At 41.8% G+C, this 12897-nt stretch overlaps 1 protein-coding gene across 1 annotated transcript in view; it reads right to left on the reverse strand.

Moving 5' to 3' along the window:
- Nucleotides 1–12897, reverse strand: part of myo15ab (myosin XVAb) — a gene marked incomplete at both ends in the record, with an annotated part of 142713 nt that overhangs the window by 8608 nt on the left and 121208 nt on the right. The window contains 7 exons of the mRNA XM_083764426.1: nucleotides 1417–1547; nucleotides 2146–2228; nucleotides 2560–2633; nucleotides 3065–3137; nucleotides 4063–4126; nucleotides 5522–5649; nucleotides 7385–7590. Coding sequence (XP_083620552.1) covers nucleotides 1417–1547; nucleotides 2146–2228; nucleotides 2560–2633; nucleotides 3065–3137; nucleotides 4063–4126; nucleotides 5522–5649; nucleotides 7385–7590 — 759 coding nt within the window. The remainder of the gene's footprint in view (nucleotides 1–1416; nucleotides 1548–2145; nucleotides 2229–2559; nucleotides 2634–3064; nucleotides 3138–4062; nucleotides 4127–5521; nucleotides 5650–7384; nucleotides 7591–12897) is intronic.

Below are 12897 nucleotides of genomic sequence, written 5' to 3' on the forward strand. Positions count from 1 at the left end.
TGAAATTACCTACCTAGGTTCCATCCTGGAGGCCAATCTTTCCGGTGATAAAATGGCCACCAACGTAATCAAAAAAGTCAATCAAAGAACAAGATTCCTTTACAGGATCTCCTCACTGGTCAGCAAAAACACCTTGAAGACCTTAACAGGAGCCCTCGTACAAGGTTTCTTTGACTATGCATCCACCTCTTACCACAGCACCTCAAAGGCCCTTAAAACAAGGCTCCAGACCTCCCAAAACAAACTGGTCAGGCTCCTACTTGGCCTCACCCCCCGAACCCACCTCACCCCAGCCCACTTTGACAGGCTGGGATGGCTTAGGGTCGACGACAGAGTACAGCATCTTGCAATGGGTCTGGTTCACAAGATTCGATACACCACCAAGATACCCATGTCTAAATACTTCCTTAATGTTAACGAAGTCCACACCCACAACACCAGAGGGAATGCAACAAACCATGTACAACCCAGATTCGGCACAAACAAGGGACTAAATTATTTTCGCTCCTATGCCACCAAAATGTGGAACGCCCTACCAACAGTCATTAAGACATGTGAATCCCTTGACTCCTTCAAAACCGCTCTCAAAGGGCACCTACGGATGGCTGCAATTCGAAACTGGCCTCTGTAAAATCTGAATCCCCCCCACCGCCCCCCCCCCCCCCTTTCCCCTCACTGTATATGTATCTTTTCCCTTTTTGCTTCCTATATCATGAATTCCTGTTCTGTTCTTTAATTGCATAGAAGTGTCTATTTGTATGTCTCTAAATGTTTTGATGAATTGAACAATGTGGACCCTGTTGTAAACAAGTGTAATGCTTAATTGGGTCGTCCACTCACAGTTAACAGTCTTTGTATTGAGGTTGTGCTTGAAATGTACTGTAATTCTACAAACTGTTAATACATTTATCAATCAATCAAAACCGTGTGAAGTGAGGGGCGCTAATATATTAAATACAAACGGTATATTATATACAAACGGTGCAAACACAAACATTAAACGCCATTAATATAACGATAAAGAGACAATATGACGTAAATGGCACATTATGACATAAAGTGTCCCTTCATTGTCAATGGCGTTTACAAAACAAACATTGAACTATAAAGACAAACATTAAACCTGTGTATAGGAGAGGCTAGCGCCCCTCAAAAACATTAGGGTAGCCTACACAAAATTTCCGGGTTCAAAATGGGGCTCTATGGGCTGGAAAGTAGACTAATTGCGACAGCAGCTCGCATTTACTATGACATCAGGGATCTCCATCACTGATGATGTAACGTGATGTCACGGGACCTGGGCACCATATATGGGGGCTTTCCCATGTATGGGGATTTTGAGTGAGTACACTGACGGACAAAAACGTACGATGTCACAGTGAATGCGACCTGCGGCATAGAGTAATGGGTTCCTACCCTGATAGAGAGCTCCACCTCCACGGAAGGCCTGGGCCAGGAACTTCATCAGATAGGGCTTCAGGACCTCCGTACAGCGATGGAAGGCTGTCAGGATGTACAGCAGCCTCCAGCCCCGCTGGCAGCTGTCCCTGCACAACACAATTTAAAATTACGAGTTACAATTTAATCCAGAGGTAAATTAAATTTACACGGTCATGTAAAAACTCTGCACACTGTAACTTTGTAAAGCTTCCAGTCAAGGCTCCACTATAAAATAACGCTTCGACACAGTCAGTAGTAAATATACAATGTAATAATACATCAAATGCATAGATAGTAATCTAGGTCTAGATAGGTAAACCAAGAACCTATCATCATTCTAAACAATATTATATGAAACGAATCTATAATCTGTACAAAAGTATACAAACTATAGGATGACAGGTCTACAATACAAATTATGTGGCATCTGTCCACATAACATACAATATCAATACCTTTGATTTATATTGCAATTCTTAATTACATTGCAATTAGATTTTTTACAATTTATTGCCAAGTTACTTAAAACAATTCTAAACAATATAGAAAATAAAATGTTCAATCATACACTTCCATGTACTGTGTGTGTGTGTGTGTGTGTGTGTGTGTGTGTGTGTGTGTGTGTGTGTGTGTGTGTGCGCGTGCGTGCGTTTATGTACTGTATGTATTGTATGTATGACATGTTATAATGCGTGTTAAACTTACGGCTTGGAGCTGGTGTTGGCAGTGAGCTGTTTGAGGAGCTGGCAATACGCTTCATCTTTCATCAGGCTGAACTCTCCTGTTAGCTGGGAACAAACACAAGCATGTGTTACAGACAGTATAAGACATTGAAGCTCAAAATATAACACAAAAAATGTCCTGGCAACTTTTTCCATTGTGGACCACACTACCATGTACTGTCTTGAGCCATACCAAATAGCATCCCAACAAAATGACTGAAATTGACTGAAGTTTGAGTGTGTGTGTGTGTGTGTGTGCGTGTGTGCGTGCGTGCGTGCGTGCGTGTGTGCGTGCGTGCCAGACTGAAGTGAATGTTGGCTGTGAATAAGTGAATAAGTTCATGTGCATGTGTTGCCTATATTCTGTACATTTAGGGCTTTTATTTGACTGTATTACCTTCAGAAAGGTGCTGATGACTTCCTGGTCTGTCTGTCCCTTTATAGGATGGTCACCCATGAAGCGCATCACCGCTGAGCACATGAAGCACACACATTTATTGAAGGATACATTTCTTTTGCAATTCATCAGATGTTTAGACGCAGAGGAACAACACAATTACAATTTACAATTTATGGCATGGCAGAGTGACTTAAAGTAAGCAAGCACAACACATGGTAATACATCAAATGCATAGAAATAGTCATCATAAGTAATCTAAGAACCTAACAAACCAATAACCATCTCATTCAACACTTTTCATGTTTTAAAGAAAACGCACAAATGTGAGCTTGTCCAAATGAACCATTTCCCACGCTATAACTCACAAATGGAACCACAAGGATCTATTTGGTTCAATTTGTATACTACCAGAGTAAAAAAAACACTGAGGAATGTACTGTCGTACAGATAACAACATAAAACACATGAATGGAGGAGAGAGACACAGGTGACAACAACGTACACAGGAAGAGATCTGCCGCCACTCTGTTAATGGCTTGGTCGTGGAACTCGATGAGAGACTCAGTCAGAGGCGTCTGCAAACGACAACAAGGACAAAACCCCCAACAAACCATATGAATGTACATCAACTCATGGATGTGAGTAATACTTTATAATGGATCTCACAACACTAGGTGCACAAAAGGTTGCCTCATGTTATTCTGACAGGGCGCTGGGAACCTCATAATACCCGTTGTCAACTTGTCATAGCACCCGTTTTAACTATCTGTCTGTGTCCCACATGGAGATCTCTGTATCTGTCTGTCTGCCTGTGTGTGAAGAGTGCAAACTGACTGTGAAAAGTGGACTGGTTAAGTAATCAATTGGCAGGTGTATGGTTGCCATGGCAAACAATTGGCTGAGGCAGAGGCTGGAAATTGGTGAGGTGAGGGGATTTAGGCTGATTAGGCTGATTAGGGAGAATTATTACAGTGTAAAGAATGATCATGTACACAAAAACTAAATAGGTTAGGTTAGGAGCTAGATAATAATAAGTGCACAAAAAGATACATCTGCACACTGGTCTGGATATATTAATATTTGAACTGACGTACCTGGAATTGTAGGAGTTGATGCATTACATTTAGTTTGACTCGGTTACACAGATACATATTGTGAAACTAGCCGATCTTACAAGGCGTTGTGAGCTTGTAGATTGTTTGCCTCTTTCTGTGGTAACAAATATTTGACAATTTGGCCAATGTATGTTGTTTAACAAATAATGTTTCTATAGTATAGATTGTTGTTTCACATACAATAGTAGTATTTACAAAGGTCTCAAAAGTCCTTAAATTGCCTTTAGAAATGTACAGATACCCTGTATACCCTTACACTGTACACAGTATGTTGGTTTGTTTACTGTTGAGCGAGAGAACAATGTCACACATTAAGCTAATCTTCAAAAACCTCCCTGGGGTTCCCGACCCACAGTTGACATAGTAGACAGGGATGGTACGGCACCTTGGAGAACTTGATCATTTCAGATGGATCTCTGAAGGTCTTGCCCTTGCTCTTCAATGAATCCCTGAGACGCAAAGAAAACAGGACGATTTTTACAACAACATAGTGCACAACTGCAGCCAGGTGAGGATCCAACTGCGTGCGTGGCATGCTTGTATTACTATATTTGTGAGGACCAAAATGTTCCCACAACCGAAGTCGAAATTTGGAGGACCATTTCTTGGTTTATGGTGAAAAGAAAGAGTTGGGGAGTTAACACTTATAATTAGGAAAAGATTCCGGTTGGGGTTAGAGTTAGCATGTAGAGATGAGGTTAGGGGTGAGGGGTGGAATTATGGCTGATTTATATTTGGTTGTGTGCCCCGCCCCCAAATTGTAAAATTCTGGGCACACAACATTGCGCTTGAGCTTGTTTTTGGTGCATGACACCAGCACACGATAAGTATAACTCACACACTGTGGGCCCAATTCATCAAGCAATTTACACTCACATTTTGAGCGTACAGAGATTTCCGACCAGAATTCCCACGTTAGGTGTGGGATTCATCATTATTTTATGACTGTGACTTTGAGCGCATATACTACGCCCATTCTCAAGTCAAGTCCGAGGCTTGCCTTATCAGGGATAAAAGCTTGTGTAAATGTATTTAGCATGCTTTAGTCTTCATGCTGAATCAATTAATAGTCACAAACCTCAAATACAATATGTAGTATATGTGCCCAACATTGGTCAACAACACATACAAATAATTATAGCCTATATATATACTGTATATACTGTATATAGCCAAAAGCGATGTATTGCGCAGCTTGCGCTTGCGTGCATATTCTATGGTTCACATGACGCTGTGAGGTCTGACAGACAGATAGTCATGTTTCAGTATAGGCTAATTATATCATCAATAGTTACAGACTGTAACTTGGCTAAGGGCTAATTATAATTTTAAACATCCAAACGATTTTATTCATTTTCAGTTGATGCAGGAAGGATATACCATACCATATGGTTGAAATAGGTACATGTCCAGAACAAATCCATTCCCCTGGCATTCTGACAGTGATATGATAATAGGCCTAATGACCCTAATCCAAAAGACGGACTTCCCCTCGTTAATAAATGCAGTATGCATTATTATAACATTCAGTCAGTTCATCCATTGCGAGAGACTCACTTGCCAAAATAAGCTTGGAGATCCGTGCATTTTGCAGGTTATGATATGACGTTAGATATTTCCTGTTGCCTTATATGGCGTAAGAATGAGCTACACCCGCGATAGGCACAAATTAATTCATAGTACAACACGAATGGCACGTGAGATTTGGGCATACCGAAAATACACCCTCCTTTAGTCACTTTATTAAAACCTGGGTGTAAATTTCCTTAGTGAATCGGGCCCTGTGTGTGTACGTGTGTATATGTGTGTGCATGTGTGTGTGCGTGCGTGCGTGCGTTTCTCACCCCTTTCCATTGGTTCCCTGTCTGAAGTACTTCTTGGCGAACTCCATCATGTCATACTTGGTGTCCTGTAGAAAGGTTTCGTCCACCTCTCCGTCACCCAGAGTGTCGAAGCCGTCTAGAGAGACTCTCTGCATGCAGAGACGAAGTTCAATCAACAAACATCCTCACAACGCAATGGAAAATGTGTGTGTGTGTGTGTGCGCGTGTGTGTGTGCGTGTGCATGTGTGTGTTTACAGATGTGACATTCCAAAGTTTAGAGACTACCTACCATTGGCACTTCGGTGGGACATTGTCAAAGCATTATCACAGAAAATAGGGACAAGTGTGAAATGGTGCCCGGTGTGAATGGGCTTTATGCACACAGAATAACTCTTCGTACTTCTTCCGGGCAAGGAAGCTTTTAGAAGGAAAGGAAATGAAATGGTCACGTGACTGGGCTGCGCCATGACACTTTCACGGGAGCCAACTAACACCGGAAGTTCAATGAATACATGGCAGTGAATGGAGCCGGCTGGACCAGCTCATAACAAACATTATTTATGAACAATTGAGACCTTTGTCATATAATCGGTTCAGAAAAGAAGAAGACATATCACAGGTTGTTTTCTAATCACTTGCTTTTCGATGTGCACATAGTATATAAATATAGTTTTATTTGAGGATTAAAACAGCAGCAGCTGTTTCTGGCTCGGAGGTATCGCGAGATTTGACTGACAGACGGTGGGAATTCTCGCGATACTTGGTACGTTCAGAAAAGTGCTTTGTGCTCTTTACCATGCCTCTATAAAATTACACAGTGTACACATCGAAAAGCAACACAGCAGACAATAATGTGTTACATATCTTATGTTATCTCCCAGAAGCGATAACTTTACATTACAAAAGGTCTAGTCATTCAGAAATAGTGTTTGTTCATGAGCTGGTCACTGACTCTGCCAAACTTCCGGGTGTAGTTTGGCTCCTATGAAAGCCTCCATGAAAGTGTCATGGCACAGCCAGGGGGGCAGTCAGACAGATATTTTGTGAAGCCTGAAACTCCTGAAAGTTCATATAATGGCCTGTTGTGGCGCTGTCACTGGACCCAAAAAACCCCATAGCCCCATAGAAGTCCATGTATTTGGGCCCAACTTCACCTAGACTGTATTACCTTAATAAACATGGTCATGAATACTTTCTGCTTCCAGTCACTAGTTTAAAGTCTCATTTCTAATGTCATAATATTCTTTTTGGAAAATTATGGTCCCATTTATAAAATAAATGACCATAAAGTCGCGTATGTTCTGAGGGGCGTGGCTACCGTTACAGTCTATGATCGGGAGTCCCCACCCACTCGAGTCAAAATAAAAACCAACGGAGAAGAAGGGGGGAAGTCCCGCCTCGTTGTCTGGGCAGCCAATGGCCAGCTGGGCACAAACGGAGCCAGCCAATGGCCAGCTGGGCCCAAACGGATCTGGGCCCAAACGGACTTACAGTGCAGGAATAACAGGCTTCATTTTACGTCCATGTTAGACCCGGGGAACGCTTTGTCCATATTCTTTACAGTCTATGGGCACAGCCCAGTCACGTGACCATTTCCTTTCCTTCTCAAAGCTCATAGGCGGAGCTTGAACTTGACGCCTGGGGTTGCGACTGCTTGGCGAACGACACCCGCTTTGCGTGAGCGCGATTTTTTTGACCTTTATTTTATTATTTTAGCGTTTTTACAATGCCCTAACCCCTAAAAATTAGTTATTTAACAGTACCAACAATGGTACTAATGAAGGCATTAGGTAACACCTAGAAAGTAGGGAAGTTCTTACTTCCTGGGAAACAGGATAATTAGGTGAAGAGGAGTGTGAAGAGGTCAGAGTTCACATGTGTACCTCTATAGTCTGGTCTATCTCGTGTGCTCCCATGGGGAAACCCACGGCCGCGGCCACCGCCGATGACACAGCCACTTGCCCCGCCCCTGGGCGAGGCTCGGACGTGCGGTCCAGCGGCAGGGACAGGAAGTCGGGAGCGGCTACGGGACGGACGCAGTCCACCGGGAACGCCCCGGCACGGCCGCACACCGCGCCAAACTTCCATCCTGACACACACGCACACACGCACACAGAAGCACGCACGCACACACGCACATACAGAAATACAAAAAAGTTTAACTTTTTTTCTTTTTTTTATTGGTTTTCTGAAGGGACAGACAGTAGGCTGACAGGAAACGGGAGAGAGATGGGGGATGACATGCAGCAAAGGCCGTGTCGGGCTCGGGAGTCGAACCCGCGGCAAACTGCGACTGGATTACCAGTCGGGTGCCCAGACGGTTACGCCACCGCCTGGGCCATGTTTAACATTTTTTTAAGGTTATTCAGAGTCAAAGATGCTTAAGATGAGTTTATATAGGGTTAATATCAGTGGTTTTAAGGAGTCTGATGAAATGAATGTCAATTATAAAATATAAATGAAGCAACTAAACACGTTAACTGCCACCGTGTGGCCATAGATGGTAGTCAGCGTTCGCCAGCCTAGTTAGTGTTCAAAGTAGATTTTCAGTGAAAACATTTCATATTGATAAAGTACATTAATTCCGACAAAGGCAGACAATGGTTGGATTTCAATTGATGGAACACTGTCAAAGGCATCAAATGTGAAAAAACACACAGAAGCCCAGAGTATGACCCCATCTGTCTGGAGTGGAGATTAATGCATACAGAAGCATGCAGTAGACAAATTATGTTGAAAGGAAGACGATCAAAGCAAGGACATTACAATACAAAATTAAAGCGTGGTGTCGTGGAAGTTTAGAGATAAACATTGTAAGAATACTCCAAGTGTTTTATGACGTCACTGTCCCATGTGGTGAATGCCTTGTGGCTATGTTGGGGGTTGTCGTGTGGGAGAAGAGAAGAGCTATAAAAGCTGTCGTTGGTTGTCACTCTGGGAGTCAGACTGGGGTTTCCATACATGATACAGGTTTGTGTAAGTCTGTCTCCTGCTCGAGTAAATCTCTATATTCTATAACTCGGAGTTCTTGTGTTGCCTCATTATTCACGCTTGTGATTTGTCTTTTGAGCATATGTCCGCAGATTCCATTACAATTTGGAGGTTCCACCGAGATGTGCTGTGCTTGGCGGGTCGGCCCGGTGGGGTAAAGTTCTGTCTTTCGGCTGGGCCGACGTCGCGCAAGTGAGTATATGGATCTGTTTGGATGTTCAGAAAATGAGGTATTGCTTTTATTCAGGGTTTTAAAGTATAGTGATGAATTGGTTGTGATCACAATTGTTTTTTTTGGATGGCCTATACTAAAGAGGGAAACTGTGAAGTTTTGCCTTTCATATGTGCATATGAGAGACGGAGGAATAGTGTTTGGTTGGTTGAATGGCTAGGAAAAAGTAGTCTATTCAATAAATCATTCATTAAGTTGCCTGCTGTCTAATAGGGGGACAAGAGATCCTGCCAGGGTATCCTGTTGTTTTAAGAAACAACGAAAGTTGGCTAGCCAGTGTGTGAATGTAGGCCTACGGTGTTTGAGGGTGTTTGAGTGTGTTTGCCTATCTGCCTGTGTGTGTGTGAGTATGGGTGAGGCAAGGTGTCAGTATGACAGGGAGAGAAAAATGTGGAAATGGGAGATTTTTAATGATCTAAAATGGAGATACATAATTCTCGAGTCGAGAAAACGGAAATAGTTCCATAATATGGATGAAAGTAAGGATGTGAAACGAAGGAGAGTGTGAGAGTGGTATGGTTTCATTTTTTTCTTGGCATATTATATTTGGTATGTTGGAATTATAAGATATTCTATTTTAGATATTGTTACTGTGTAATTTGTGGAGTTAAACTAAATCGGAATGAAATAGTGCGCCTATCGTAGTTAAATCTATGAACTACATTTTATATGTGGGGGCAAAGTAATTTTGATGGACGGAAATACCTCATTTGAGCAGTTGAATGTCTGAATTAGTTTATTTTTCTTCCTCCTATATGGCTCCCTGCAAGGGGAGTAGTCATAAAGTTTAGGATTGTTTTTATGTAGAAAAACAAAATGTAATCTAAATTCCCCAGGCAGGCCATGCCCTGATTAATATTGTAAGTTAGTTTAAGAGAAAATACGTGACGTGTTGTATGAGTATGTTATGGGTAGTCTTGTAAATCGCTCCGGTTTGAGAGCGTATGTGGTAGAGCCTCAGGGGAGGTTTAAAATTGAATTGGCTTTCATTTGGGGTCCAAGATGAAATTAGAAGGTCCAAGCTAGGTAGATGAGATATATTTCTCATTGTAAATGATCACATTTAGGACATTTCATATCCTTTGTAAAATTAGGTATAGGTTAATGTGGGTTGTTAAGCCTACAAGTTTTATCTTAGTCAAAAACAATATAGCTGCATGGGTAATTTGATTCTGTGGGGAGTGCATTTGACACCTGTGGAGTGCATGCAGGAAGTCAGTGACTGACTTGCTAGTGTGGAGCAGTTTGAGTAAAATAGAATACATAGCCTAAATTTTAGGAAATTGTTAGGACAGTGACTTTTAAGATGATACATTTGTGCATACCGATAGGAAAGAGTTTAAAAAATGGCAGTTCTACAAGCATGTTGTTAAAAAGTAAAGTAATGAAACGGTGAGAATTAGTGTTGATGCTAGCCTGGGGTCATGCTGTGAGATAATTACCCCTGTAATTGGTTTATTGTTTATTTGCTATTCCGAGGGCTCCTCTGCCTCTGTGTGACGGTTCATGTTACAGACAGGAGAGTAAGTACATTATGAAGCCATTGTAGAAATTAACCAAAGCTAGGTGGTCCCCTATTATGAATGTAAGGGATTACTTTCCAGGATAGTTACCTTGTAGCATTTCTATGGTTGTTTGTTTTTTGAGTTACAGTTTGATACTGTCAATAGTTTTCTGATTTCCTTATTTTACACTTTCCTGTGTGGATGGTGTGAGAGAGACAGTATTGAATGTTGTCCTTGAAGTGAGTTTATACTCATTCTGTGGGGACAGTATGCAAATGAGTATGCATGTCTGTGACTAAGTGAGAGGAGCATGAGTGTGTCACAGTGTGACTGTGTGAAAGTTTAGTGTCTAGTGTCTATATCCACTATTTAGTGGATATGATGACACAGGAGTAAATCCCAGTGGACATTGTCCAAAAGAAATATTCAGTTTCATGCAAGGATATTTTGAAGATTCAAAAAAATATATTGGACTGTGTAAGAAATTGTGGACATGTCAGATTGAGAATGATAGTATGTTGTTGATTGAGAAAAGGAAAAGCAATAGTGACAGATAATAGTATGTTGTTAATGTCAAACTGGTTGAGGTTTAAGATAAAAGCATGTGGGCCGAATTATAAATACCTCTTGCCTTGGTAAAAATAGGAGGTTAAAGAAGTGCGGATGGAAGGATAAAGTTAGGCTATAGTGCTGTATTGTTACAGCAACAGGGTGACAGATGAGACCAGTTGCATACTACTCAAAGCAGCTTTCAGCTGCTTCAGCTGGTCAAAGTTTCTTCATCTTTGGTGGCAGATAGACAAGAACTGTCTTGGTTCCACATGCAGTCTCGTCCAAAAGTAACTATGGTTCAAATCGACATGCACCGGTATGTGCCCCCAGGTGTCGGCCTCGGCCATATCTCCCAGCTGGTGATTGTCCCAGTGACCCCAGAGGGGGGGTAGTAGTGGTTAGTTGAAATAGTCAACAGGAAGAAACAGCTGGTGGTCTATATAGGAAGAAAATCAGTGCTCACAGCGTCTCTCTCACTGTCAACCCCACTGTCACAGAGACGGAGCAGTTGGGTGTTGCCATGTCCGCTTATTATTATAAGCGTTTTTGGGCTTGTTTTATAATAGCCTAGTCAGGCTTCTTTTGGGCTTGTTTCCATAGACATGGCTGCTTGTTTCTCTTCCAAAATCTGGCAACACTGCCAGTTGGGAGGGTCTTGTTGTTGTAGGACGCATGTGCCCTCTCAGAGTCACAATCACTAGTTAGTGAATGCAGAGATGAATAAACCAGATATGCCGACATGAAAAACTACATTTAATGAGCATGTGACAGTATTATGAGATTAGTTTGAAGGGCAGGGGAAAAGAAAAAAAGTTAAAATATGGGAGAGGTCATAACAGCTACAACTACAAAATTGCAAAATTTAGTATGCAAAGGATTGCAATATTATGGAAAGATAAATGTACAACTGTCAACAAAGCTTCATCCTGTTCCGTTGAGAAGAGGATACCACGATCAAATCCAACCTACTGGTTTTGTTTTTTTCCAGTATGAGGAGGGTTGACATCATAAACGTGCTGAACATTGAACATTGGTCACTAAATGGACATAGATGAACTGACATTGTGAGATGAAAAACCTGGCAGACAGTGATGGGGGAATTCCTGGGAATCGCTGAAAAAACTGGGAGTGTGAACATTTTCAAGATTCTTGAACCAACCTGCTTGTGACAGCTGAGTGCGAAGGAAGCTATTTTTGTGACTGATTGTGTTTCTCTGCAGTGATGGAGGGATGAGGTGAAGCCGACAGGTGTACATTGAGATCAAAATGATAGTGAGTGAGTGAGTTGCATTTGTGTAATTGCAGCTGCTATGAAGATAGGGGTTGTATTTACTGTGAGTGACAGGACGTAAATTTGTCTTAACAGGGAACTAAGGTTCCAGCTGTCGGCACTTATCTGAGTTCATCTGACATGGTTAATAGTGGAGACAATAAAACCCCCCTCCTGAATGTTAATGATTTTACAACTTGTTCAAGGCATAATCAGCTGCTCAGAGCTAGGCTTGCTGAGCCATGAGGCCATAGGGGCGGGAGCCTAACTCCTGTGTCTGTAGCGTGAGTTCTTGATGTACAAGTACACCCCCTGGACATGACGCTAGTGTGTCGTTTGGTATGACCCGGCCGGGGATTGAACCCCGACCTCTCAGTTTCAGCGTGGACACTCTAACCACAAGGCCACTGAACTGAATTGGTCAGAGTTCAATAGTACAGTACTAAATAAGAAATAGATCATATGTGTGTGCAGTACGACGCTCACTCAAATAAGAAGATGGCAGTTAAGATTCTACTGCAGTCATATAGGTCATGTTGGGAATCTGTAGAAATGGAACAGTGTAAAATCAGTCAAACCCTACATTGTATTGGATCGGTTAGAGAATTAATTAGGATAAGTACAGTATATTGAGGCATAGTTTTGTTAAATAACAAGTGATTTGAATAGTATTAGTGTAATGTGTGTCACAGAAGCGGAACTTCAATATAGTTCAGTCAGACAACTCAAGGAGGATGTAATATATATATTTATTGATGTAAGATAATCAATGCAATATATCTGTTATGGTTTGGCGATGTATTGGATCTGTTTTTTTAGGTACTCAGGTCAAGCGCATCAGTCCCG

The sequence above is a fragment of the Protomyctophum parallelum genome (genome assembly GCF_964188405.1).
Source record: "Protomyctophum parallelum genome assembly, chromosome: 5".
In the NCBI taxonomy this organism is placed as follows: Eukaryota; Metazoa; Chordata; class Actinopteri; order Myctophiformes; family Myctophidae; genus Protomyctophum; species Protomyctophum parallelum.